The sequence below is a fragment of the Pipistrellus hanaki genome (genome assembly GCF_964339955.1).
Source record: "Pipistrellus hanaki genome assembly, chromosome: 10".
Classification (NCBI taxonomy): domain Eukaryota; kingdom Metazoa; phylum Chordata; class Mammalia; order Chiroptera; family Vespertilionidae; genus Pipistrellus; species Pipistrellus hanaki.
Genome location: NC_140512.1, coordinates 65,944,241 through 65,971,904, shown reverse-complemented (window position 1 = coordinate 65,971,904; position 27,664 = coordinate 65,944,241). Strand labels below are relative to the sequence as shown.

The following is a 27,664-nucleotide window of genomic DNA, read 5'->3' as shown; positions in this document are numbered from 1 at the left end:
CCTCTGCCTCTCCCTCTGCCTCTGCCTCTCCCTCTGCCTCTCCCTCTCTCTCTTCTTTTTGTTCCCTATCTCTCTCTGTTCCCTCTCTGAACCCTTTGCATTAACACTTTACTGAAGTTACTTAAACTTTCCATACATATTTTTTTTTAACAGCGTACATTCCCTGAGGTAAACTTTTCAGTCTTAAGTTTTGAAATTGAGTCACATTTCCTATATTATAATTCTAATAACTTAGGGCTCACTACGTAGAAACTATGAAGAGTTAATTTTAACACTAATTTCCTTTGTGGTTTCTACTTGCAGTATACTTCTGTTTTCAGATTCACACCCACGTGTTCTGCAGTAAGATGATTCATATGCATGTGCTCTTTTTGTGTCTGGGTTTTTAGTAGTTTCAGAAATGAAGTCTGAGATAATGTTTCATACTAGCCCATACAATTTATTATCAACACATTTGTTTGAAGAGAAACCCTGTCAACAACTATTTTTGTGTGTGCCTACAATGTACAAAGCCTTTTGAAGATTAAAGATGTTTAATACATAGTTTTATCCACAAGGAACTTATAAACTAGATGAGAGAGAGGATGTACCAAATTAAATTGCAGTCCCTTCTCTAAGTATCAGTTCACTATTACCGCAAGGACCGTAGGAGAGATTAGCTTATGGCCAGTTGCCCGCTGACTAGTACACATGGCAGCACATACACTTAGAGTTGAGAGAGGCTCAGGATGGCAAAAAAAGAAGTTGGTTTTTGTCTGGGTTGGGCTTCTAGAGTTCCCAGCTGAGCGCACACAGTATGTGAGTGTTTTTGGTTGGGATCATGCAGAGCTGAGCACTGAAATGAAGGCAGGCAGCTTTTGGGTGAGCAGGTGACAGGCCCTCTGTAGGTAGGTGGCTGAGTGCCAGGGAAACAGCTTCCTCTAATCACTTTTTCTATTCCAAGAAGTAGCCCTTTTTGTTTTTTCATGTGGGGGGAGGTCAGCCCTTGACCTTTTGGGTCTCCATGAACACAGACCTTCGCTGTTCTTATTTCTTCCAGCACACAAGAAACTTGCTGGATTTTAGTAGTGTTTTCTGAGGGTTTGTTTGTATTATTTATCTCATACTGAACTGTAAGATGAAATTATAGAGTATGAAAAAGGCATAGGCGTTGCCACATTAACATATATACTAGTGGAATGTCAAATAAATTATGTCGGTTTTTCAACAAATGCACAATACTTGAGCTAAAGGATAATGCACTCGTACTCGGTGTCAGGAGAGTGTTTGAGGTTGGAGCAGAACGGGCTTGAAACCCTGTTAGTGGGTATGGAGAAGGAAGTCCAGATTTGAGAAAAATCAAGAAGTTGTAACTGGCAGGATGTCGCACTTGATTATGTTAGGGCAGGGGAAATAAGGGGAAAACTGACTGAGAATGATTCTGTGACTACCATTGGCCAAGATAAACCAAGATATGGTCTGCAGCTGGAGAAATGGGCAGAGACTTAAGAGAAGTGGAGATGAAAGTTAGGAAATGTTGATTTTGATTTGCTAAAGATACATTCATGTAGAGTTAAAACGTTAAATCTTAGGTCAGGACAGGAATCAGGGCTGGGGTCATGGGTCTACAAGTTGTTCTCTTGGAGGTAACGGAACCAGATTACGAAACCAGAGAAGACTGTGTCCCAAAGGGATGGCTCTGAAGAAGGCAAGATGCTGAGTTAGTGAGTGAATGAGGGGCTTCCAGGTTTGAACCTCAGAAAAGCCACCGGTAAAGGCACATCCTCTGACTTCTAATCCATGTTCATAGTTCTGAAGGCTAAGAAATACCCTTCAACATGCTTCTAATTCTCTAATTGTTACCTTATGTGTGATAAGATTCCAATGGCACCTTTGAAATGCCTTTATAGATGAACCCCCTTTGGTTCACTTTTGATTTCCTTTGTCCTTCCTTCTTATCAACCTGAGGGAAAGGAAGCGTTCTTGGTAAAATCACTTGGCATAACTGAGAGGTAACAAAAGTTTTAAAAATTGCCCCACTTATATTTGGCTAAAGAAGAATGTGTATTGTCATTTTAAAAAGGGGAAGATGGCTGAGTTCTCAGTTTCTTTTGGTAACAGAGCTCATTGACTGCCAAGTAAGGGACCTGCCATAGAGATGGCAGCTGGGTTTCAGCAGACATTAAGGAGACTCTCTAGACAAGAGTGATAAGACTGCCATGCCCTAAGAGGGAATAGAATGGGAAGGCTCTGAGAAACCATTGATCTAATTGAGGATATTTAACAAAGAGAAGATCAAGACAAAAACAGAAGATCTTTTCTAATGGGAGACTGTCACACTGAGGGGAGATTAGACTTTACTTTGAATTGCAAAGAGCAAAATATGGTGAATCAGTGAAAACTACGAGGAAGTAGATTTTTGATGATTGCGAAGAAAGTCTTTAAAAAATTAAGTATTCCCAAACTGGAATAAACTGCCTGCTGAGGCTGGTTTCCTTTTCCTGGAAGTACTTGTCACTACTCTCCTTGGCTTATTCTTGGGGATGTTGGATGTTGAATGTTTTTATGTGAATTCGTGTTATCAGAGAACTTTATGAGCCCCCCAAACTCCAAATGCCATGAGTCTGTGTTTGGTTTTAGCATGAGTATACTTGGGAGACAGAGCAACACTGAACCTGTCACTGAGAAGGCAGGGGTTTAATATACCTCAGGGTCAGTCACCTTGAAAAAATACTTTTCAGAGAAGGAACGTTAGATTAAAATGTAAAAGGTGCAGGGGATTAAGGTGACTGACAGAATGTGTCTGGGTCCCCCTATCAGCCTGCTGTCCTTCAGCCTTCCCACTGCTTTTTTGAAGTGGAAAGTGCCTAATTCCCCTTCCCATTTATTTAGAGCTCATTGAGATATTACTTGAACAAATACTGCATTTTATAGTTATTATATTTATATTCAATTGCCTATGCATGTAATTTTGTAATTGTTTTTCACTTTGCTGCATATATGACCCACTCCTCTTTACCTACTCCCAAGCTGTAAGCTGGTTGAATCCAAGTCTTTTTTTTTTTTTTTTAATTCTTTTGGATCTAAACACACCATAATCTTTTACTTATTCATTTATTTTTAAAAATTCTCACCTAGATATGTTTTCATTGATTTTAGAGGGAGGGAGGAAGAGAGAGACATGGATGTGAAAGAGAAACATTGATTGGTTGCCTTCAGTACGTACTCAACATGGGATGGGTTGAACCTGGGTTACTCCCGCCAATTGAACCACACTGGCCAGGGCTCTCTCAGCTTTTAAAAGCATATGAAACGCTTTGAAGGAATGCATTTTAGATTCTGCTGTCTTATATTTCAAAATATTGGTAATAACCATTGATTGAATTATATTGATCTAAGCATTTAATTCATTAAAAACCATTTACCGTATATCTGTGAGAGAATAACCTTTTTATATTTATAAAATTATGAAACTTTATGCATATGCTTGTTCAGCTGTTAAAACTGTTTTAACTCAACATGTTTTTTGGACAATGAGATTTTAATCTTTTTTAGAACATTAGACAAAGCAGGTGGGTTTTCTTAAAGGTCATTTGGCTTGAGGAACTTCTTATTTATTTCTTGATCAGTGAAGAAGTAAAATTCCAGAGCCTCAGGTCTTCCTGAATGCTGCCTTATCTTTGTTTTTTTAAAGGTTACATTTGGGAACCATTTGTAGATGTCCACATGGTTCTGAGCCTCTGGGAAATACAGGCCCAGCGTTTTTAAAAAACGTTTCCCAGATATTGTGTTCTCAGATTGCTTGAGATTTCATAAGCCAGAAGACACATAGATCATCTGAAATAAGAATGGTATTTGAATGGAAGAGTAAAAATGAAATTGCTTCAAACAACTTTGTATACAGATAAAAGAGATATGAATATATATTGCATAACAAGAATATACATGCTATATAGATAACAAATTAGTCTGTGCTAAGTTACCATCAAATATTTCATCGAAGTAGGTGAGATCTAACATGCGAAAGGCCCAAAATGTAAGCACAAAGAAAGCTGTGTATAGTCCTTTCTATAAGAAATAAAGGTATTTTACACTGATTATATTTTACGAGGTTTTATATGATTTTATAAGGATATCTGCTAAGTGCTGTCATTTATATTAGTCTTTCATGAAGTAAGCATATAAAGTAAGGATAACAATAGAAAATGTATTTGATGACTGGTTTTTGCATTTACACATTCCTTTGCCTAATTTAGTAAAATATTTGAGGTGGCTTATAGGACTACATTTACTAGTAAAAAAAAAAAATTAAAAACAGGAAAATGAAATTGGTAGCCTAGGAGACTGAAACTGAGGGACAATCAAAACGTACAAACTTAAGACTGTAAGGTCAAAACCACTTATTCAATTTTGTAATAAAATTTGAATCAGAATGAAGTGTTTTAATATGGTTTTCATTGTCCATAAGGAAAAAAATAATATGCAGCTTCCAGGAGGGAGCAGTTTTCCTTGTATTCAGTCTGGAAACAGATTTCTTCTATGGTTTTTTACTTAGGGATTGTGGAATAGACACTGCCCTCAACTGCCTCTCCCTGATACATTTATAGTAGGATTTAAAAAGGTGCTTACTGCAATAACACTTAGTCATAGCAAGTGTGAACCAAGCATTTATTACATACCAGACACTCTGCTTCCCAGGCACCGTTCCATTTATTTCCACACCCACCTTAGGGTGTAGGTACTTCTTGTTGTTTCCATTGTTCAGATGAAGAATCTGACAAAGATTAACTTTCCCAGGATCCGTATCTCTAGTGGACCACACCATAATTCCAGATCCTGTGCTCTTAACCACTTCTCCAGTGCAAAGTACAACTTAGAGACAGTATTTCTGTCCAAGAGAAGCTAACGAGAGTCTTGTTATTATCAGGAAGGATTCAGATAATTGGACTTTTAAATGACAATATTGTCCTATTTTTTGGAAAACCTTGGACTATACAGAATTTTATACTATATTTGAAAGTTCACTTGGACAAGCTAATTTCATCTTCACTGTCAATTTAAAAACATTTAGCTATTGGGGTAATACATTGGATTGATTCTTACAGAAAAGTTTAGTTTACTGTTTCTACCTATTGTGGACAGAACTGCAGCTAGTTGCAAATTACCTGACAACAGATGCATGTTCCAAATGAGGAATAAGTTCCTAATGAACCAACTGACTGAAGCACAGCATGCGTTTCCTTTCCTTATAGTTTTAGGGAAGGGCTGAACATTGCAGTGGGACTTTCTATACTAGGGACGATATTCAATTAGCTGAACTTGAAAGATCCTTTCCAATTCTGGATGTTAACATCCTGTTTCCAACTGAATATCTATCTCTGAGACCCACTTTTGTATTCTCATCAGTAAAATTAAGCTCACATTTTCTTTCTTATATCATTCATAGTTCTGAAGATCAAATAAATATTATATGTAAAAGTCCTTTAAAAATTGTGAATACTGTAATTGCAAAAATTCATTAATGTATTCTTTCAACCAAAGGAAGTATTTTATTTTTTTATTTGTATTTATTTAACAATTGCATAGCAGCTGAGTGGCTATTCTATGATGCATATAATATTTTACACATATTACTATCCAATTTACTTATTTTTAATGCTGTTAGATTTTTCTCTTGTTTAATCCCCTTCCCATTATTTTATTCCCCAGCTGTCTGAGATAAGTGAAATTCTCAAAGTTTTAAATTTGGGTATTTTTTGAGACATTTGCCAACTAGGTAATACATTATAGATTTTTCAACTAAATGGAAATTCTACTTACCTGAATCTTTCTCATGCTCCTTCAGCAAGAAATAAGCGAGATTGGAAAGAGATTGCTTCTTACCATTCATTCCCTTCTTAAGAAAAATAGCAAAAAAAATAAAGAGTATTGATTCCGTAAGACAGTCATTTCTAAATAGGACATATTGAATTTAAATTCATCATTTAGAACTCTTTTTCTTTGATTCTTTTGCTTAATTCATGCTTGTCACTTTTAACTCAAATTCAATGCCTTACAAAGGCTTTTCAGTGATTCCCTCTACTCCATTCTACACGCCCTTTAGTGTAGCTATAGAGTTTGGCTCTATTGTTTAGATCTTGTGCTGAGTCAGATTTTCAGGATTTTAGAGCGAAGAAAGGCCTCTGTGAGCATCCAGCTCAATGCCCTCATTTCCCCTTTAAGGGAATGAGGCCCAGCCCCAGTCACACAGCTGGCCAGTCTTTGAGCCAGAATTCTGACCCAGGTCAGTTTTCGTTATCCTTTGTTTTGTAGTTGCTAGATTGTTTTATAGGTATGTTTGGTTTTCCCAGCTAGAGGATTTGTCGCTGGGACACAACTCTTCTCTTTATCCAAAGATTCTTCTGCACTTCTGTGTTTAGCGTAGGCAAACTAGAATGCCTGGGGGCCAGCCTTTCAGAAGCAAATGCCAGTGATATAAGAGTACACTTAGGTCTACTCCTATTTTAAAAGGGTCTTCGCTTTTCATTTTAGTATATCTAAAACACCTATACTAATAAAAGGGTAATATGCTAATTAGACCAGATGGCTTCCGGATGTCCTTCCGGACAAAGCCGCAGCGTCTGCGAGGGCAGAGGAGGGCCGGCAGCCATGGCCGACAAAGAGGGAGGCCAGAGGCAGCAGCACCTCCCGCAGAGGAAGGCCAGACTGTGGCTTAGGCCCGCTTCTCATGGGGAGTGGGCCTTAGCCATCAGTAGGACATCCCCTTAAGGCTCCCAGACTGTGAGAGGGGGCAGGCCTGGCTGAGGGACCCCCTCCAGTGCACGGATTTTTGTGCACCAGGCCTCTAGCATTATATATTCATCTATTAGTACAACTGATCTATGTCTCTATTAATTAGTGACTAGATAAAATTGTATATTCTGATTACTTGGAATACTGTGACAAGAAGCAAGATATATATATATATATATATATATATATATATATATCAATATTTGATAGGCTCTTCTAAGTTTTCTCTAATTGTTTAATGCAGAAGAACTTACTTAGAACAAGTAACCTACATTTAATCTGGCCATATATGATAATGACATTACTGTACCCCCACACCACCCAAATTGAGACTTCAGTGCGTTTTTTATGTTTAAAGAGTGCTACAAGAAAGGAAAAAAAAAAAAGGCAAAGAGAACCATTGACTTAGAATAGCCTAATTGAGATGTTGAAGTCTTCCTTTTAAGAGAAAATTGTGAAGTATAGGAATGCTTGTTGGAGGGATACATAGAAATCTTGTAGAAAGGTATAGACTGATTTCTTGCATCCTTGAAATCACTTGCCCGTAGGATTTGTCTTTCAAGCCCCTGGGGTAATTGATTGGCAACTATAAACGTCCACAAATCCGAAAGGGGACTGATTCAACCTGATGGCATGGCCTCTGCTTGTCACAGATGCCACACAGCAAACATGCAGGGATCACAGACATTTGCCATCAGAAACTGCTCTTCCTTCATGGTGATGGGTGGTGGCTGGCCTAACGCACTGGAAGTTGTAGTGAGGTTGTTTTTGTGGCTGGACATCATGGTGCCACCTGACATGTTTATCTATTAGAGCTCCTTCTCGCTCCCTACATTTCTTCATTGTCGGATGTCACTGTGCACCATTTATGAGGCTGCCATATGGGTATTTCTTAAATATTAAAAGATGTTCATAAAATAATGTACATGCATTAGAAAGTCATAGAATAGTCAAGTGCTCGCCAAAGTTTCGTTTGTAGAGTGGAGAATTTAAATTTCATACACAGAATCCTTTCTGAGCCTTGCTTTGGGCTGGGTGCTGAGGATTAGAGCAAACGCCTGACATTTTGAGGCAAGACATTTCATTTCTAAAGGAGGCAAAGTTGGATAGACTGATGATTATGACTTAGTAGTAATTACATGCCATTTATTATTTCATGAACACGATAAGCTAGAGAATGATAGATTTTTTTATTTTTTTTTATTTTTAATTTGAGAAGGATTCTGGGATCACCTAATTCTAGAGTTTTCACAAATAAGGAAACTGAACAATAAAACCAATAACACATGTGATAAACTATTTCTTAATACATATTTAGAGCATGAAGAACTTGATTTCCCACTTAGGAGAGGGTCAGTGCTAAATCTGTGTGACAATTTCACTCACTCAGTGGAGAATTGAGAGGTTCTCTGTTTCGCACTCGAATATTGGACAGGATTCAAATTTAAGTCAAGTGTGTCTAGAGGCTTTCCTCATACCTATTCATGCCTTTTAGGCGGCAATGCTTCATAATGCCCCGGTTTCGTGAGTTAATTTTAATGGAATTATATTTGAACAACTCAAAATTATATAATTAATTTCATTCAGCTTCAATTAAAGTTACTAATTGAATAAGCCTACTAGCACGACACCTGGCGGCAGTCAGCTCCATAGCAGTGATAGCAGATTACCGTACGTTGGCCTCTGCTGATGAGAGATTTCACGTGTACAAGTGAGTTTATAGAAAAGCCGTTTCTGTGGATCATCTCAGAAAGGTCCTGAGTTGACTGCTGCAGTGCCAAGATATCTGGAGTTGTTTAAAAAAGTAAAGATTTTAATTGAAAATAGCAGATCTCAGGAAGATTACATTTTCTCCATGATAATGCTGAGTAAATGTTACATAAATCTAGAACATATTGGTTTAGCATGCTTCTAATTTATATTTTACTGCCATCTGAAAGTGGTTTTGCTTACTAAAAATACTAAGCCTTGAAGACCTTGTTTTATTTTTTTAGTTCTTAGCCTCTGGATTTAGTCCTAAGTCGGTGTTCCTCCGTTTCCACGTGCTGAAATGTGTTTTGTATCGGAGTGTTTCGGTTGTTGTGAAATCCCCATGGTGCGTGTGCAGGATTTTTTCCGCTTTCAATGGGGATGTTAATACAGTTGACTAATAACTTCTGTTTGAATCTCTTTCCTTGCTTCCAGAAGCTTCCAGCTTCTCTTCCTTCTTTGATCCTTTCTAATCGGGCAGACCCCACTGAGACACTTCTTTTCACATGTCCCACTCTTTTGGGGAGCCTAGTCATGTGGTTGGACTTAGCAATCAAGTTTAGGAAAACGACTCTTTCTAGCTGTAACTTCATTTGTGATTTGCAAGTTCAACTATCTTACACTAAACTCATCCACTGGACTGTAAACTCCACAAAGGCCTGGGTTGCATATCCTAATTCATTGTATCCCCATTGACCAACACACTTTCTAAACATCAAATATATATATAATTTTTAAAATTCATACATAATTTTCCTGGTCTCCAGGTTTACTTGCAAATCCGCCCCAGTCCCCTCTCCCAATGATCTGTGAAGCCTCTGGTTAGTTTCTCACACTCTCCCCCCTTTCCCATCTTGTTATCCATTTGGTTATTCTCTCATCAACTTCTACTGGCTCTGCCGAGTCTCTTTTCTTCTCCTTACTCTGTTCTCCCAGGGATTCCCATAAGTGATTTTCAAGAATGTAAGTGCAGTGGAATAGCCCAAGCACCCCTCCCCTAAACTGAAACGGAATCTTTGGTGATGGGGCCTGGGAATCTGTTTTTAAAAAGCGGCCCAAGTGAGTTAGGATGCAGTCAGGATTGAGAACACTAGTGTGTACACATGTACTAATCTTCCTGAAGTATGACTCTGATTAGGCCATCCATAACTTTTCAGTGGCTACTTTTGCTCCCCTTTCTTGCTTTTAAATTAGATCTGCTAGTAGATTTCTCACCTAAAAAGATCCATGCTATGTCTCTGTTCAAACCTTTACGAACTGATCTCCTGATGTCCCTCTTAGACTACTTCAGTCCAGAGTTGGGACCTTGGCCCAAGTCTGCTATTGGAGTTTGCCCACGCTCTTTTTCCACCTGGAATGGCTTTTCTCCCATTTTTACTTTTAGAATCCCTCCAACCCTTTTAAAGACCATTGTTGTGTTTCCAATGAGCTATTCCTTTTCTTTACTTACTGGCGTTCCCCCCTGAGAACCCATAAATCCATATATAGATTCCTCATCCGAAACACCGTTCCTCTCTGAGAATTTATAGCATAGGCCTTGACTCCTTCCCAGGTTTCTATGAAGACACTCTGTGCCTCCTCACTTCTTCAGCTGCTATCTCTACCCCTCATTGGACTCTCCTCTCCTTTGGTGCTTTCCCTACTGCTCCACACTACGGACTTACTCCTTTTCATCCTTCATATAACCTTTTCATGTTTCTCTGACCTGGCAGATCACTTACCATGTTCTGACGATATGCTTACAGTAATCTTGACAGATTGTTTTTTCTGTAGACATCTCTGTTTCTTTAATGCTAGGCATGTAGTAGGTGCTCAATAAAAATGTTATTGAGTCAATATGTATGCAACAGGCAGTAGAGTTACTGCTCCCATTTTCTTACATTTTGGCAGACTCAGAAGCATTTAGAAAAAAAAAATCTATAAAATGAAAAAAAGTAGAGAAAGATATGCAACATTTAATGATGATAAATATATGTGTTTTTTTTTTTTTTTATTCAGGTAAATGTGAAAAAGAAAATACCGAGAGAGATATAACTCATGCCACGAATAGCTGCTTCACACACGGAGAGATGCAAGACCAGTTCATTTGGGGAAATTGTTCAGAGGATGAACTCATCAGAAGTAAGTACTTTTAGAGCATATTGCAGTGGTTTGGAGATCTGACTGTGATGATATGCTCTGAGTTAATTGTCCCATATTATTTTGCTGGAAATCTATAAATCAGAATTTTCAGAATTTATCTGAAAGTGTTTTCACTAGAATTTTACAATAATAGGGCTATGAACTAGGATATAAATAATACTCTCTCAGTTTTCATCCTTTCTTTAGAATTTATTGAGCTGTAAATTTTGGACTCAGTTCTTAGAGTTAGAGAGTACTTAATTCCTATTTGAGTTGTGACTAAGTGAAAGTCAGACAATTCTAAGTGCCTATGCCAAAAAGATAAAGACAGCTAAAGGACAATAAGAATACTCTGGTGATGCCATTTTAGTCCCTGTTCTTGTAAGTCAAATGATTCCAGACTTTTTTTTTTTATATGATTAAAATGTTTATCACTCCTCCTCCTCTTTTTTTTTTTTTTTTCCTTTTAAAAAAGTTCTCTTCCTCTCCCAGAGATTGCTGTGTAGAATGTATACAAAAGCTTTGGCATATTTTCATTTTATTCTGGGACCGTCTGGAAATAGCATTATCTTTTGGGTGCTATTTAGAATGCTTATTTCCTGTCGGGTTCTCCTCTGGAGCTCAGGTTCTGGTCACTGATGGGTTCAAGATGAATTGACCAGATAATGAATTGTTCTTGTAGTGAATAAGTATGAAAATCTGCTATGCCCAACCTGGAAGAGCATAGGAATATATATTTTGGAATTCTCCTTCATTGCAACCACATTGCCATGTCTTATTCTATTCCCAGCATGGACGGAGGAAAAGAATTCTTTCCTGGAAATTAAGTATTATTTTTAATTTAATTCTTCACCTCAAACACCATCATTATATAGACCCTTTCTTGTATTGCATATTACATTGAATTTGAATCTTTGAATATTCCTTTTCCTCTCTAGAATGCCCATTACCTGTCCTTAACTGAAGAAAGCAGAAACAGGAAAAAAACAACTTAGTAGAAAACATAAAGTAGCAATAGAAACACTATTGAAGTAAATATAAAGATTTCAAACAAAAACTCTAAAAGTGAATGTGTTTTAATTTAACTTTAGGACATTTCTTTTTTTCTTTTTTAAATTTTTGTCTTAGAGAATGGAAAGGAAATCAGGCTCAGAAATTAATAAGGACTGCCCTGCCCTAGCTGGTTTTGCTCATGGAGAGAGTGTTGGCCCTCAGACTGAAGCGCATGCGGGAGTAACCAGTTGATATGTCTCACTCTCACATCAGTGTTTCTCTCTCTCTCTCTCTCTGTGTCTCTCCCCCTCCCTTCCATTCTTTCCAAAAATCAGTAGAAAAAATATCCTCCGGTGAAGATTAAAAACAACAACAGCAAAAATTAGTGATGAGCCAAATTTATACAGCTTTATCCAAAGAATCAAATAAACATTATTTCAAGTAAGCGTTTATTCCCAAAACATTTATATGGATTGTCTGCCATTTAAATGTTGACTCTGCTGTTATGAAACATCTTTTTTTAAGATATGGACAAAATTATATTTTATCTGTGATTTTCTAACAACCAGAGAGTTAGTGAGAGCTAGAAGAAGTCTCAGAAACAATTTTATCTTCACCTTGGGGAGCATGATTGTTTTCTCATTTTATTTCATAGTCACAGAATTTTAAGTGTGTGTGTTTCATTTAATTGATTTAATTCCCTACTCTCCCTTCCCAAGACCCACATAAAAAAAAATGTGAATAAGAACTCTTAAGACAAAAACCTAAATACAACCACTATTGCATAAGGTTTTGGAGAGTCAGATTTAATGTGTTAAAATTTTTTGTGCTATTTGATAAAACTTATCGTAACAGAAATTCATACCACAAATGGAATGGATTTAAAAGAAGTACTCTACTGTCAATATTGATTAAGTGTACAGTGATAAGACATTGTAAATTTCATGAAAAAGATTAAAAACAATTTTTTAATTGAAATGACGAAGCCTGGACACTGGAGTATTTGGGGACAGTTGTGTAGTTTCCTATTAATATACATTGAAGGAGTGCAGACAGAGAGAGAGAGAAAGAGAGAGAGAGAGAGAGAGAGAGAGAGAGAGAGAGAGAGAGAGAGAGATATGTATTACCCCATCTGAGAGGGCTGCTGGGAAAACTGACAGGATATTCAAAGGATAATGGCCAATGACAGCAATGCCACTCCTTCCTGAAACATGAGCTGGCAATACTTTCTAAATTTATTTGTGGGTGACCATTGGACTCTGAATTCTGCTCACAAATTTAAAAAAACGATCTTTTTGTTATTTTCCTGACAAAGGCGATTTTATTGGGTCTACAGGAAGGATTTGGCATCTGCCTATCTGGATTGGCCAAAGCGGAACATTGATGTCATCTTTAAGCCAGACTCAAGTATGGCGAGCCTTTGGAAGGCTGATATTGTGATGGCTTCAGCTGCTCCCGCTCCTGGACATGCAGCCAGCCTTACAAAGCTGCCGACTTTCCTTCTTTAGCCTCTCCCAGTGTTTAGTGTTTGGCCCTCACCGTGTAATTTAGTGTTTGTCTCTCTTCACCCTGCAGTTAGGGAGATGTGTGTTTTCCTCTTGGTTCAACATCTGGCACAGTCTGCAGGCCCACTAAATCTCTCGTAATGACAATAGGCCCTGGAAAGAGGGCTCTGGCTGGGAGCTGCGTGGGGGGGGAGGGCAACATCTGCGGTGAGTCAGGATCAGACTGGCTCCCGGGCCAGGAGTCCTGCCTGGAGCCCCAGCCCCATGGAAGAGGCAGGCGGCCGGCTGTCATGGAACTGATTGCAGTGTTCCCGCGGCAGTGGGAGGTTGGCTGGACGGAGGGATCGCAGGAAAACGAGGCCAGCTGGGGTGCGGGAACACTGTCAGATGCACAGCCCACTCTTTTTCCGAGCTTCCAGGGACAGCTCAGCTGCCTGGGCAAGAAGGGAAGGAGAGGGGCTCTGTTTGATGTGACTTCTCTTCCTCCACCTATTCCGGAGCGAGGTTCGTGAGGGCTGACAGCTAACATCTCCTCGTCCCGGATGCCCGCTGCCCGCTTTGTTGGGCATTTAAGGCATAATTTATAGGGGACTGTTAGCTGTCAGTGTGATGAGGCTGTTTTTACTTTTCTGAGAATAACCAACCCAGCTCTGGAAAGTCAAGGGAGTGGCTGCTTTGGAAATTGTATTCTAATTAAAGGGTGTATTCTCAGGCCTCATAAAGGAGATCCAAGCTGAGAATAATTTCCAAATTATTCTGTGAACTTTAATCCTGACCTCAGCTGGGCCACCCACTTGTGGCTCACATGTGGTTCCTGCTCCACACAGAAGTTTAGGCCTGTGTGCCTTCCCTGGTCCTTCTAGAAAACATCGCAGGTGGCAGGCCTAGGGTACTGTGCTCTCAGGGCCCCGAGCCCTAATTGGTTGCCCTTGAGTTGCTAATTTATTAGAATTCTTTCTGGAAGCTATAAATAAAAGAGAGGAAATCCATGTGGAATCAAACATTTCGAATAAATAGGCCACGCATACAATCTGGGCAGGGAATGTGCATTGTGATCCTCTTTCTTATGAAATTTAAATTAAAAAGATAATCCTAACCACTCAAGTTTGTTGAAAAAGCAAACACACAAAACACCTAAATTAGATCAGTAAAAAAAATAGCAGCTAAATTGAAGTTTTGGAAGACTTTATAATTGGAAAGTATAATTAGAAAGATTTATTTTTCATTGTGAACTTTCATTCTTTTTGCAGTATACGAAGCATTCATATTCTGAGAAAAATATTTTCCTGTCTAATTTAACTTCTGGAATGGGGATTGCATTTTGGGGTTTATAAGGGCATCTTTCAATGGGAACACTAGTTAAGACTTTGGCTTTTCTTGTCATATTAGCATATATGACACGGTACATTTGGAACTATGCCTTGTTTTAATAATCACTGTGCCTCTGACTTAGTTAAATAAATGTTGCAGAAAAAATGGCACCCTCGCCAAAACCGGTTTGGCTCAATGGATTGAGCGTTGGCTTGGGGACTGAGGGGTCCCGGGTTCGATTCCCGTCAAGGGCATGTACCTTGGTTGCGGGCATATCCCCAGTAGGGGGTGTGCAAGAGGCAGCTGATCGATGACTCTCTCTCATCGATGTTTCTAAACTCTCTCTCTCCCTTCCTCTTTGTACAAAATCAATAAAATATATTTTTTTTAAAAATGGCACCCTCAATTAATATTAATTTGTCTATTTAACCCACAATATGAATAAACTGATAACAGGCAATAGGCAACAATTTGTTTTTTAATTAGACTATTGAAGGAACAAAAGTAGCATTATGATCTAAGATTTTAGGGGGACTTCTAAGGTAGGAAGGAATGTGTGTGTGTGTGTGTGTGTGTGTGTGTGTGTGTGTCTTCCTAGGCTTTACTCATAAGCATGTGTAATATTTTCCTTTAATATAGGTCAACTTCTACTTTTCTAATTATTTCTTATATATAAAGAGAGCTTGCGTTTTCTTTGTTCCTCTTTCTAAAGTGCCTCAGGTGTCTAGCTCAGATTTTTCTAGGTCTTTTTGAAATTTCTTATTATTTAACTTTATCCTTGGACATTGCTTTTATATAAATGTCTCCTAATTCAAAATGTCATTACTTAACTGCAGAAATTTTCTACAGCTTCTCTTCTGGAATAAATTCAAATTAAACTATTTTGCTCACCTAATTTTCTCCTTTGTGATTTTGTAGAATTCCCAAGATCTGAAGCAAAGTTAGAATGTTCTATTTAAATGGTAATCCCCATTCTGTTTAACCCATTTATTCATTTGGAGGAGTTTTTAGCTCTCATAATAGTAAGCACTTAATTGGTAGTAGAATGCAAGCCCTTTTTCTCTAAGTCACACTTGCCTCCTTTCTATGCATCATGCTTTTCCCCTCGTCCTGCTGCTTGAAACCTTTCTCTGGGCATCCTCTCAACACCAACAGGCTCCGCTGTTAGAAACACTAGTATTTCTTTTCCTCGCCTTTGCCAGCTTGCCACTGATCACTCCTTAGTGAGGACTGTTTCATCACTTTGGGGAGTACCTCCTCTGTGTAAAATATTGAAAGAAAGGCAAATCCTCAAGAGTGCAATCCCTACCCTTAGGGCATTTCTTCCTTTGAAGGTAAGGAAAGAACACCAAGAGGTTGGGATTAAGTTTTTTCAGTGGCTCTCATGTTTGAATGAACATTAGATTAAGTATTACTCGGTTTTCTTTAGAATTAAATTTATGTAAAAGAGACCTTAAACAAGATAAGTAACACCCAGGAAGACTGAGATACGGAGTTTTTGTGTGACATTTCCTAGGTTATCTAAGATGTTTTCTCTAATACTTCATGCTCATTCATTTTAGGAGCCCATCTTGGGAATAAGTCATGTTACTTTCACCTCCGTGTATTTCCCTTCTTTTGTCTCTCAGAAAAAGAAAAAAAAAAGTTTTTCAGTATTCTGACCAAACAGTTATGTGGTTATAGTGCAGATTATTTGATGGTTGCTGTTAAAGAGGATTCTTTAAAATTCATATATTTTTATTGATTTCAGAGAGGAAAGGAGAGGGAGAGAACGATAGGAATATCAATAACGAGAGAATCATTGATTGGTTGCCTCCTGCATACCCCAATTGAACACACAACCTGGGAATTAAACCCTGACCTCCTGGTTTAACCATTGAGCACACCGGCCTTGCAAGAGCAATCTTTAACCATCAATTATTCCTAAATCCAACTCATGGTTAACCATAAACCATTTTTGATAGCTTCCTGTATTTATCTTATTGGTCAAAGACAACCATTAGGCTATGTTCTAGAATGGAGCTCAAGTTTCCTGACATACTTCTTTCTCAGAGTGCATTTTTCATGCCAATCTGGGTTCTACCCAAGAAGCTGGACAGAACTATTGACAATCTTTTTGACCATCTTTTTTCTTTTAACATCTTAAAGTCAGGGTCCTGGGGACCAATGGAAACTAATTGCCAGGATTCAGAACCTAGATGTCTTATGACTATATGTATTGGGCAAGTTGTCTAATGTCTTTGAACTCTACTTCCTCATTTTAAGATGAAGGATACCATCTTACTTTATGCCAAATTGTGATTTTTGAAGATTATACAAGAAACTTCACATGTGCACTTTATTATTACAGACCTAAGTGAGCAAATACTTACGAATTTATCCATTTTTGTTATTATTGTCCTTGGACTCAGATATCAGTTTTAAGGCTCTCTCTCTCTCTCTCTCTCTCTCTCTGTGTGTGTGTGTGTGTGTGTATGTGTGTGTGTGGGGGGGTATACACATAAATATATATAATTTCCTTCATCATTCCATTGGGTTATATATTTAGACATGCTAGGTACATAGACCAGGCCTTATCTGAGACCTTTGACAGATAATTATGTCCACAACAAATAGCCCAGTGGATATTACATGATTTATGCTTAATAAATGATGACTGAAGAGTATTGAATTAATGAGGGGAGGAAAGAGATGTGTTTTACATGTTGCATCCATTATTTCAGACTTCAAGGTCCTATAACAAAGATTCTAAATCACTGCATTTTTTTTCTTATTCTTCTACTCCTCTTCGTACTCCCCAGCCACATATGGTTTATTTATGTCATTTCAGTATTTATAGATGACCTAATGAAATGAAAGCAATCGAGCCCTTAGTTTGACTGCTATTCACTGGTCAGGCTATTCTGAAGAGTTCTCAGGGAACTGTTAGCAGTGCGCTGGATACATTCATTGTCTGCAGAAGTGGAAAGGAATGACACTTTATTGAGGCCCTTTTTTGCACCCTTAATCTTTGTTTTTCTTTCCTATGTGTAAGAAAAATGTTTGAGAGTACTTTAGTTTTATCTCTTCTTCATCTCACCGTTCCCTGCTTACCATCTACCATCCTATCATCCCACTCTCCTTACTTCTCTCCCTTCTTCCTTTTCATATCTTTTTCTGCCTTTCTAATTTGGTTTTAAAATGCTTTGTATACTATAAAGTACAATGTATGCTGTTACTGTTGTTCTTATTATTACTTTTAATGTTACTATTCTAATGTATTACTTTACTATTCACTCTTATCATGAACCATGGCTCATTCAATTTCCAATCTGTATTTTTCTACACTTTGACAAAGATTTTCAGAATCTTCCTGATACTCCTAAAATTGTTCGATCTTTCTTTTTTTGGGGGGTGGGGTGGGGAAGAGATGGTATTGAAGTACAAGTGGGTGAAAGCTCTGAGGAAACCAGATTAATACCTTTCCCATGTGGGAGTTCTTCGAGCCTCAGGGAATAGCTGAGGCTTGGGAATTAGTTTTGAGATCACTCTGAATCTGCTAACCACAGAAGAAATAAATTACATTCGGTGATCAAGACCATAAACGCTGCGGTCTAGATAATTTTAGTTCTCAAACCTCAAACTTCCTGGATCTCAACAGCCTGTGAATTTGCACATAAATTATTTTTTGGAGAATATGTTGTTATATTGTACTTTCAGGATTAGCAGTCGAAATATATCATTGAAAACTGAATAAGAAATCAGTTGCCTTAAGAGGGAGTACTTACAGGGTGCTTACACAGTGTTATGATGGGGACACAGTGATGAACATTAAGGTGCGGTCTGTGCATTCAGTCTGTGGAAGAGACAGACCGTTCACCTTGAAGTGGCAATGAGTGCTGTGATGGTGAGTGTAGGCTACTGTATGTTCACATTTGAGAAGCACATATCCTTGAATGAAGGAGGGGTCAGAGAGGGCTTTCTGGAGGAAGTGATGTCTATGATGATACCTAAAGGAGTTAGCCAATCCAAGCATAGCATGCTGCCGGGGGGGCAGAGTGCATTAAGTGAAAAGGACAGCACACCTATAGTCGAGAGATAAGGGTTAAATTGGCCAGTTTGAGAAGAATGGAGAAGTTTTGTGTAAGCTGGGATGTAAAATGTTAGATGAGGTATGGAGAGAGATGGGGGGGGGGGGAAAGAAAGGGTTAAAGGAAGATGGAAAATGTTGAAGGGATTAGCAACTTAATCAAACTAATATTGCAGTTTGGCTATCTTTGGGGTGATTCCTCGTGCAATTGTTAGAAAACAAGAATGGGAAGAACTGAAAGCAGGACTGCCCAGCTGAGAGACTTTTATTAATCCAGTTGAGAAAGGAAAAAGTCTTGGACTGAGGTAATGGCAGGTAGGAGTGCAAGAAGTAGGGGTACAATTCAGTAAGACATAGGGGTTATGGGAATAGCAGTTGCTGAATAGGAGGCCAAGATTTTGTTTGGACAAGTGGTAGTTGTGATAAAAGGACAGTGGGGCCAAGTATTTAAGGTCATTGTTCAAAGGGAGTTTGCAGCGAGAGGTGGTAGATGTCAGATGGGTAGGGAAGGAAGTAAACACAGAAGGGTATAACAAGTAAGAAGAAAACCAGAGGAGGTGACAGTCCCTAAAGATTTCTGTACTTTGAGAGACAAAAAGGGTATAGCTACAGTAAGGGAATGGGATAAGAGAAAATGGAGCATGGTAATTAGAAATATGAATTTAAGATTTCTGAGGCGGAACAAGCCCAGGTGAGGAATAAGCCAAGTATGGACATGAAGTTGGGTGACTGAACTAACTCTTTTCCATCCAGAGTGCTAGATTTGGAAGAGGTTTTGGAGGCTTCATAAAAATTACCATATTTAGCAGGTGTGGAAATAAAAATCTAGATCTTTTGCCTAATCAACATGACCAAAATGGGTAAATCTGGGGCTTTATCTATGGTGTGTGTGTGTCTTTGTGCTTTTCTTAATGGATGATGTACGTCTCTTCACAATAGTTACTTCAAGGGAGTTATGTAAAATTGGGAACTTATTGGTGAAGAAGACATTCAATTATTATTCTGTGTATTTTCTTCTGTGTTGTTGTTTATTTTTTGCCCACTGGATGAATTGTTTTATTATATTAAAAGCAATAATATTTTAAAAAGAAAATTCTCCTAGATAGCAAAAATTACTAGAATGAGGCCCAACTTCTCAAAGTCTCCTCTGAACCCAGTCACTTGTGGGAAATATTCCAGATCACAGACAATCCAGGAGATTTCATTTCCTTCAGGTTCTGCATAATTTTGGAGGTGGAGAACAGTGCACCATGAGGATGCAGGGCCCCTGTTAAAAATTATAAAATTTAAGATGACAAAAGCAGAACATTGAATGGAGCACAAGCCTTTCTGAGCGCAAGCACAGGGCTTGTGCCCATGGAGACAGCGAGGGAGTGAAGGATTCAGAATACCTTGCACACATTTTATAATTGTTTTCAGTAAGTTTCCGGAGTTCAGGAATGATGGAGTTCTTTCTGGGCTGGGCAAATCAGTTGACTTGTAGTCAGAAGCATGAGTAGTTTGTGTAGCTATATGGAGCATCGGCCATGTGGCAAATTCTTGAAGGTAGGGGTCTCTACTTTTATGCAGCCACTGAAAGGGTAAGACTGTGTTAGCTCTATAGGCTCAGTGAGAGGGGGTTGGCGGGGGGAGGGAGAGGGGAGAGGAGAGGAGGAGGGGGTGCATCTGAATGAGAAGCATTGGTGGAAGTCCCTCTGCACCCCACCCAGAAGCTCCGTTATCCCTTTGCTACAGTGCAGCTGGGAGTTAATACTACTACTGGTCCAGTGTTTCTCTCAAGGAGTCCTTCAGACTCGGTGATAAATCCATGCTCCACAGAAGCTGGATTTTTGCCAGATCCCTGGGATCTATAGCAAGACACACAGAATTCAGAGAAATCTCTTTTAAAACCCTCAGTGCTGATAGGAGAGGGTTAAATTACATCAAGTGAACCAGAGAAGACAGTGGGTGGAGGAATTGGTGCTGCTGTGGAACATTATTTAATTAAATACATGTTCCATGGTTCTTTAGAACTTGGACTGGGAAATTTAAGGGGGAAAAAAAAAGATTCCCTCCATCTCAAATTGTAACATATAATTGATTCATGCCGATGTCATTGTTAAAAGACTACACATCTCATCCATGGATGCTGCCCATCATTCCTGTCTTTATGAAAAATATATTAATGTATCATCTATGTAAAGGCCTAGCTTTGCAGGTTATATTCTCCATATTCTTTCAGCCTACGAAGGTGCTGTCATAATCACAAAGGTGATTAATAATGTAGGCAGCAGCCGTGACAATAACACACCCATGGAACAGTGTGATCATGTGTAATTATAATTTTCCTTCCATTTCTTTGAGTTCAGTCCTTCTTATTGCACTTCTCTCATATTCAGTAAATTTTCAAAAATCTTATAGATCTGAATATGAATATTTACTATTAGAAGTGTAAAATTAAATCCATATTCCTACAGATTTAAGTTTTCAGTATTTTTTTTTTTTTTTTTACTTTTGCTAGTTTAAGATGGTTGATTTTTTGGTCTGCCTTTACATTTGGAAAGAAACAAGAAAAGCCAGTCAGTATTTTTTATTTAAAATATTTATAAACTTGCCTTTTAATTTTTAAACAAAAGGAATTATTTCAAATATTATTTTCCAATGAAATATATATTTAATAAAAATATTTTATAGAGGTTTAAATAATACTGACATTTGCCATAAAGTCCAAATTTGCTTGGACTAATTCAAGGCGGGATATACATTTTCAAGCTATAAGATCATCTGACTATTTCAACGTTAAATTGGAGCTAGTTGCCAATCTAGTACCTAAAAAGTTGATGCAAAGGGATGCTGGTAGTACATTAATTCCCATGGAAACTGGAAATCAGATGGCAGAACCTTAAATGAGCCAACTGTGTTTAGTGTGAAGTGGTGATTATGATATTGTTTTAACTCTTTATTCATGCCTCCTCCACCTTCTAGCATAAATTATTTGACCCCTAAGTAGTATTTTAATTGTCCTCTAAGTCAAGACTTCCCAGTGTTTAATGTAGATTTTAAAAAACTTATTTGAGATCACATTGATTATTGCCTTTTTTAATTCTAAAGACCTCACATGTCACTTTAGCCATCTTATAAATATGGACAACCTTGGGCCTTGTTATCACCGAGTTGTGCTCCATTAAAATATTTTGCTGTGCTTTCATAATTATGCCCAATCTTCTCTGTTCTTTCCAAACCCTTCACTTCATCTGCCTTGTTGTTGTTTTTTTTCATGACCGTCTAAGAGAACCTCAAACGATCTTTCATTATCTTCCAAATTCTATGACCTTATGCCATATCTTCCAAGCTTATGCTGAAATGAAGGCAACAACCCCACCATCAGTTTGAGGTTCCAAGGGCTGTGGAACACAGAGAAAAAATCCTATATAATAAATTGCTAATATGCAAATCGACCAAACTGCGGAACAATCAGTTGCTAGACACACACCACCAGGAGGCAGATGCTCAATGCAGGAGCTGCCCCCTGGTGGTCAGTGTGCTCCCACAGGGGGAGCGCTGCTCAGCCAGAATGCGGGCTCATGGCTGGTGAGTGCAGCGGTGGTGGGTGGTGGTGGGAGCCTCTCCCGCCTCAGCAGCAGTGCTAAGGATGTCTGACTGACAGCTTAGGCCTGCTCCCCTCCCCCCCTCATCCCTCCGCCCCCTGTGAGAGGGTGCAGGCCAGGCCAAGGAACCCCCACCCCCATTGCACAAATCTTGTGCACCAGGCCTCTAGTGTTATATAACAGAGGATTAACTCTACTATAAACGTGTGATCTCTAATCGTAACCAAGTCATCCCTACCATTCACCTGTTATTTTTATTTCTAGTTAATTTCCCTTTTTGGTCTATTGTTGCCCTTTGCTGTTATGACATTGTTCTATAAAGACTCAGATTATATTCTAATTCCTTCATTGTGAGACATTTAAAGTTATATTACCACCAGCTCCTCGGTACCTGGGTATATTAACACCCGTTCTGGGGCACTTGGCTGATAACATTAGCCCATCTTCATCTCTGTCCTGAAAAGGTTAAATACAACTAAAATAGTCTTTGAACTTGATGCATCAGTTTTCCCAATTGACCTTCCTTAGTCTTCACTCTTTCTGTAGCATTTAACAGGATGTGTTTGTTGCTTGAATCTTCACCCCTCTCTGCCCCTCTCCTCCCTCTCTCTGCTTCTCCAGCTGCACTGGCTTCTTCTTGTGCCTCCAGTGCCCAGCGTTCTCTCTGTTTCCGGGCTTTTGCATACCAACTCTCCCTCCAGACTTAATTGTCACTTCCAAAAAGAGGCCTTCCCAGACCTCTCAATCTAAAATGAGTCTCTTTATTCCCCATGGAACCCTTTCTTTCCCAGCCATTGTCACAATCTTACATGTATTTTTGCTATTCCATGACTAATGTCTGTCGGCTTTAAGCTGCATCCCAGCAATTAGCATCATCCCAGGACCACAGTGCACTTCCAGTAGACTATTTTGGTTGATTGGTTGTGGGAATATAATAAATTGTGCTTTTTTTCTTTTCTTTTTTTTTTCTCCACTACTTTCCTATATCAACTTCTGCCATGGCCAAAATGCATCCTTGGCTCTTCCCACTACGAGTCTGGCATTTTCCTTCTCCTGAGCTTCACTCAAGTTGCTGTCTCCTCACTCCTCCTGACATGTGGGTAGGCCTTCTGTGATTTCCCCTCGTCTGGACTCGCAGTGCTTATCTTCCTCTCTCCTAAAGGACTCGTTAATTTCCAGATTGCAGCGCGCATAGTGATGAGCCTCTTCCTGTCACCGAACAGGAGGTCCCTCAGAGGCAGGATTGGCATCTCATTCTGCTCTGTGGCCCGCACAGTGCGTAGCCTACCCAGGGCCGGGCACAGAGTTTGTTCCTAACGCTTATGTGTTAATTGTTGAATAAATGAAAGTCTGTACCTTTTGACAACGTTTAGCTTCTCTGTAGGAGACTGACAGCTGTGAATTGTTTAAGCTGTAGTCAATGGCCTTCAAACGAGGATTGACTGTCTTTGTTTCTCTTATGGAGCTCATTTCCTCAGTCCCCAGTCCATGTGTACCGAAGGGTGCTTTTTATCAGTAATGTTGGCAATATTATTAATTAGAGCTTTTTAGAGTTAATGAAAATTTTCAAATTGGTGATCTAACTGGGCCTTTCAGCAGCTTTATGAGGCAGATGGAGAGGCATTATCTGTAGATGACACTGAGCTCAGAAAGTCAGGTCGCCATTCTGCTGCTGGAAGGCTGATATCCTGGTCACCCAGCAGAGAGTCTCAAATCAAGCAAGTAGAGGGAAGAGTAAAGACTTTGTGGCTGTGGTGTCCTAGAGATTGCTTCAAAACCACAGGGGAGTTGGCAGTTTTCCCAAAGTATTACCTAATTTAAAGCCCCAAATTCTATTGTATATTTCCCTCGTTCAAATTATTGCCACTCTTATCACTATTAATGATGTGACTGAATCCTGCCTTTGTATTGGGTCAGAACAAAAATTGGGAAAATTGCATTATATATCATACTCCTTTAGGATTTCATCTTTGTTGTGAATAATTCAAGGCAATTCCTGCTCTAAATATATTTAATATGTACTTGATATCTTAGAAAAGGGCTTTTTAGTTTTCAGAACTATTGACTCCTTGCCTCCATGAAAACTTGGTCTCATTCCAAGACGGAGAATCTTAGCATCCGCTGTTCTTTTTGTGGTATCAATGTATAAGTGTAATCTGTTTCATAATATTGGGAAAATAACTGTTATAATTTGCACTTGGAGCCTTGTTAAATGGCACGAGGTTGGTGGCACAATGAAACTTGTTATAGCTATAGGAATTATTATATTAGGAACATTGATATATTAAACCCAAATCAAGGTTTACTAGTATGTTATACATGAGTCTATTTTTTAAGAATAAAAGTCCTTTTGCCTGAAGAATTACAAATGTCTGCTTCTTTCATCTCCTTTTGACATTCTGTCTAGAATTGGAGTAAGCTGTCTTTTTCAGTTAAAAATCTCTGGAATAAGTAGCTTTCTAATCAAGTGTTTGCGGATATATTGGAAAGAATATTTCCTTAACTATTATAGCTAGAGTTTGTTCTTGGAGTAAAGCAAAGTCCCTTGTAATAGAGATACAGTTTACCTAAGAGTCATATTAATAAGTAAAAAAAAAAAAGATCGGCTTTTTGAATAATATATGAATTCATATGGTATCAGTGGTATCTAGGCATTTGGGACAATACATAATTAGTTTGAATTCCCTTTGAGAGGGAGATGTGGATGTTAAAATAAATTGCTGATGAAGCATATACTTTGGAGAACAGTGTATTTCAAAACTTTGTGCAATATCAGCGATTTCTTTCAATGGTATAGAAGTATAGCATAACACTGAGAAGATTTATTAGAGGCAATTTTAAACCATTCTTACTGTATAAAAGTTTATAGTTTGCTCACTTAGGAGTAGCTACTAAAAGAAGAAGAATAACACATATTTATAGGCCTGCTGGGAAAACATTAAGTTCTATATAATTGTGGGTGCCATTGTTTGCACCCAATAAAACAACAATAATAAATTTCTTGTGTAATAATAATCAGTATCACGATATTGAAGCATTTAAAAGTATTTGGGCCATTTAATTATTAAGAATTATTCTTTTACAAAACACTGAATAACGGATCTTCTCCAGAAACATCAGCACTTACAGAGTAAGAAGACTTAGAGTTGTGGAATAAATATATTATGAGGGAGGAAGGGAGGAACAGAGTTTGGAATAAATTCATTTTATTAAGTAAAATGGAAAAAACTGCCTCTCTAGAAGGAATTACTTTGCTATCAGGAATAAATATTCTAAACTGAACTGTTCTTGCACTGTAGAATATCTAATCAGTTTCACCTTGGGGGAGTTCTATCCAAGCTTCCAGTTCTATGGTGGGAATAGTCTATAATATACACAATATATGTCGTGTAACATGTTATGCAAGCAGCTTGCCACCTACTCCTGGGGTTTTGAGACACATAAACAAAATACTGTACCTTCTCATTTTTTGCACTCTGAAATTGGCGTAGTCTGTCATTGTTATGTTAAATATGTTCAGAAGTTCTCTTCCTGAGAAACTGCCCATTACTTAGCCAAGGGTGCCAGCCCTCCTGGCTGAGCATCTTTTTCAGGTTTGTTTATTTGGATAAGCATTGGGTACATGATCAGTTCCTTGTCCCCCTTAAGCCTAAATTAAACCAGGCGTTTGTTATAACACTCCCTGGTGAGAAGTCTTTAATTTAGTTTGTTTTTCTGATGACATCTACAGTGTTCAAGTAAAACTATATAAATGGAACAGTTCGAAGAGTGCCTATTTAATGTGCAAAGAGCACAAATGTGTGGGAGTGCTCATTTCCCCATTTAATTTTGTTTGTTTTTTACTAAAAACTCACAAAAGCCCAGTATCACTTAAAAAACAAAATGGGCTAACAAAACTCACAGAGTCAGAACCCCCAGCTCTGGTAGGCTGAGTAGATGCGATTCTAGCATCTATGCTATGTCAGCAATGATGGCATATTTTAGTGCATGAAACACTGAACTGCAATGAATTGAAAAGATGGGTAGTTTATGGTCCTAGAATAGCAATTCTTGGGGAGCACGTACGATCTGGAACGTTTTGGGACGGTTTTACTCTTTTCCCTTTTATTTGCTGGCACTCTTTTCCCTTTTATTTGCTGGCACTGCTGTTTTCACTGCCTTTCATAGTAATACAAATGCGGGAATATTTGCGGATGGTCTGTTTCTAAGAGAGGCTTATTATTACATGTGTCTCAGCGACAATGAATCCCTATGGTATTTTTTTGGCAAAATACTAAAACTCAGCCCCTTGGAAAATTATTGTTATTCAGGTAACTTAATTTTTGTAAGTCTTCATAAGGGCTGCTTCAATTGAAAGTGTTTCCCCTCAGTCAGGCCTGATGCTATTCATCCTAGTACGCCCTAAAATTTTAAAAATACTTAAAATCTCACCTCCTGTCAGTGACTGCATGAAGACCAGAAGAGCTGGAGGTGTCACAGATGCCAGGTATAAACATAGAAGGGGGCTTTTTTTTTTTTTTTTAATACAAGAAGGTAACACATGTGCCTAGTCAGTTAGCTTGACCACCATGTTCTAAATAATAATAGCAAAGCATATGGAACAAAACTGAAAATGAAGTAATGGCCAGAAGCTTGTTTTACTTGTCAGTCAGCTCCTGGTCAGACATAGTAAGAGGGCAGCACACAACGGCAGTGTTTAGAAAAAGGCTGTGTGTGTATAGTGAGGTGTAAAATGCTATAATTTATAATCTAATCCTGCCTCAAACTTATTTGCCATGGGGTACTGGGCCACTTTTTTCTTAGAGCTTCAACTTCTGCATCTTCAGAATATAGATGGAGGTATTCCTGCCCTCGCTACCTCATGAGGTTGGTAGAAGGTCAAACATGAAAACCTGAATGGTTTGTAGGTGGACATTATGATGCACAGTGATGAGAATAACTGTTACCAGTGTGTTTAAACTCTGTGTTTTTTAGTTGACAAATGGAAGCAGCCACAGGCATACAGTTTGTCCAAAGATGCCCATGTAGTTAGTGGCAGAAGTAGGGCTATCTTTTTGAAAATGGTCTTTGATTATCAATGAGAACAGGTAGTTGTCACTTGCAGTTTGTGACCCACAATGTGGTTTGTGTGGCATTTGGAAGGCTAGATTAATAGAAAATAGTTACTAGAAATTAATAGGAATTTTTAAAGCCCCAGGTAGACAGGCTTATTCAATTCACCGTCTAATTGCTCATTTTGTTCTCCCCTAAGAGTTTGCCTTTATGATAAAAATTGCTCTTGGTCAGCTTTCTATCCATCTGTAGTTCCAGTATTAGAATTAGGGTTCTCCAGGGCAGTGCACAAGGCAAGAGATAAGGTAATCCCTGGAGAGGGAGTATAGTTTTTGAAACCACACAAGCTATCACTAACGGGTGTGTGTTATTCAAATAAACCCTGTGGGGTTGGAACAAAGTTGAGGGTTACTGGTAGAGAATTATGTTTTAAATGAAGAAAGGTGTCTGTTTTAGGAAATTGGAATTAAAAAAATGTGAAGATAAATACGAAACAGAGTGATAGT

The 27,664-nt window shown here is 38.5% G+C and overlaps 1 protein-coding gene across 3 annotated transcripts in view; it reads left to right on the top strand.

The window, feature by feature from the left end:
• MDFIC (MyoD family inhibitor domain containing) overlaps nt 1–27,664 on the top strand; it is a 76,986-nt gene that overhangs the window by 9,853 nt on the left and 39,469 nt on the right. For all 3 annotated transcript variants that reach the window (XM_084896203.1, XM_084896205.1, XM_084896204.1), the window contains one exon: nt 10,519–10,641. In XM_084896203.1, coding sequence (XP_084752329.1) covers nt 10,519–10,641 — 123 coding nt within the window. The remainder of the gene's footprint in view (nt 1–10,518; nt 10,642–27,664) is intronic.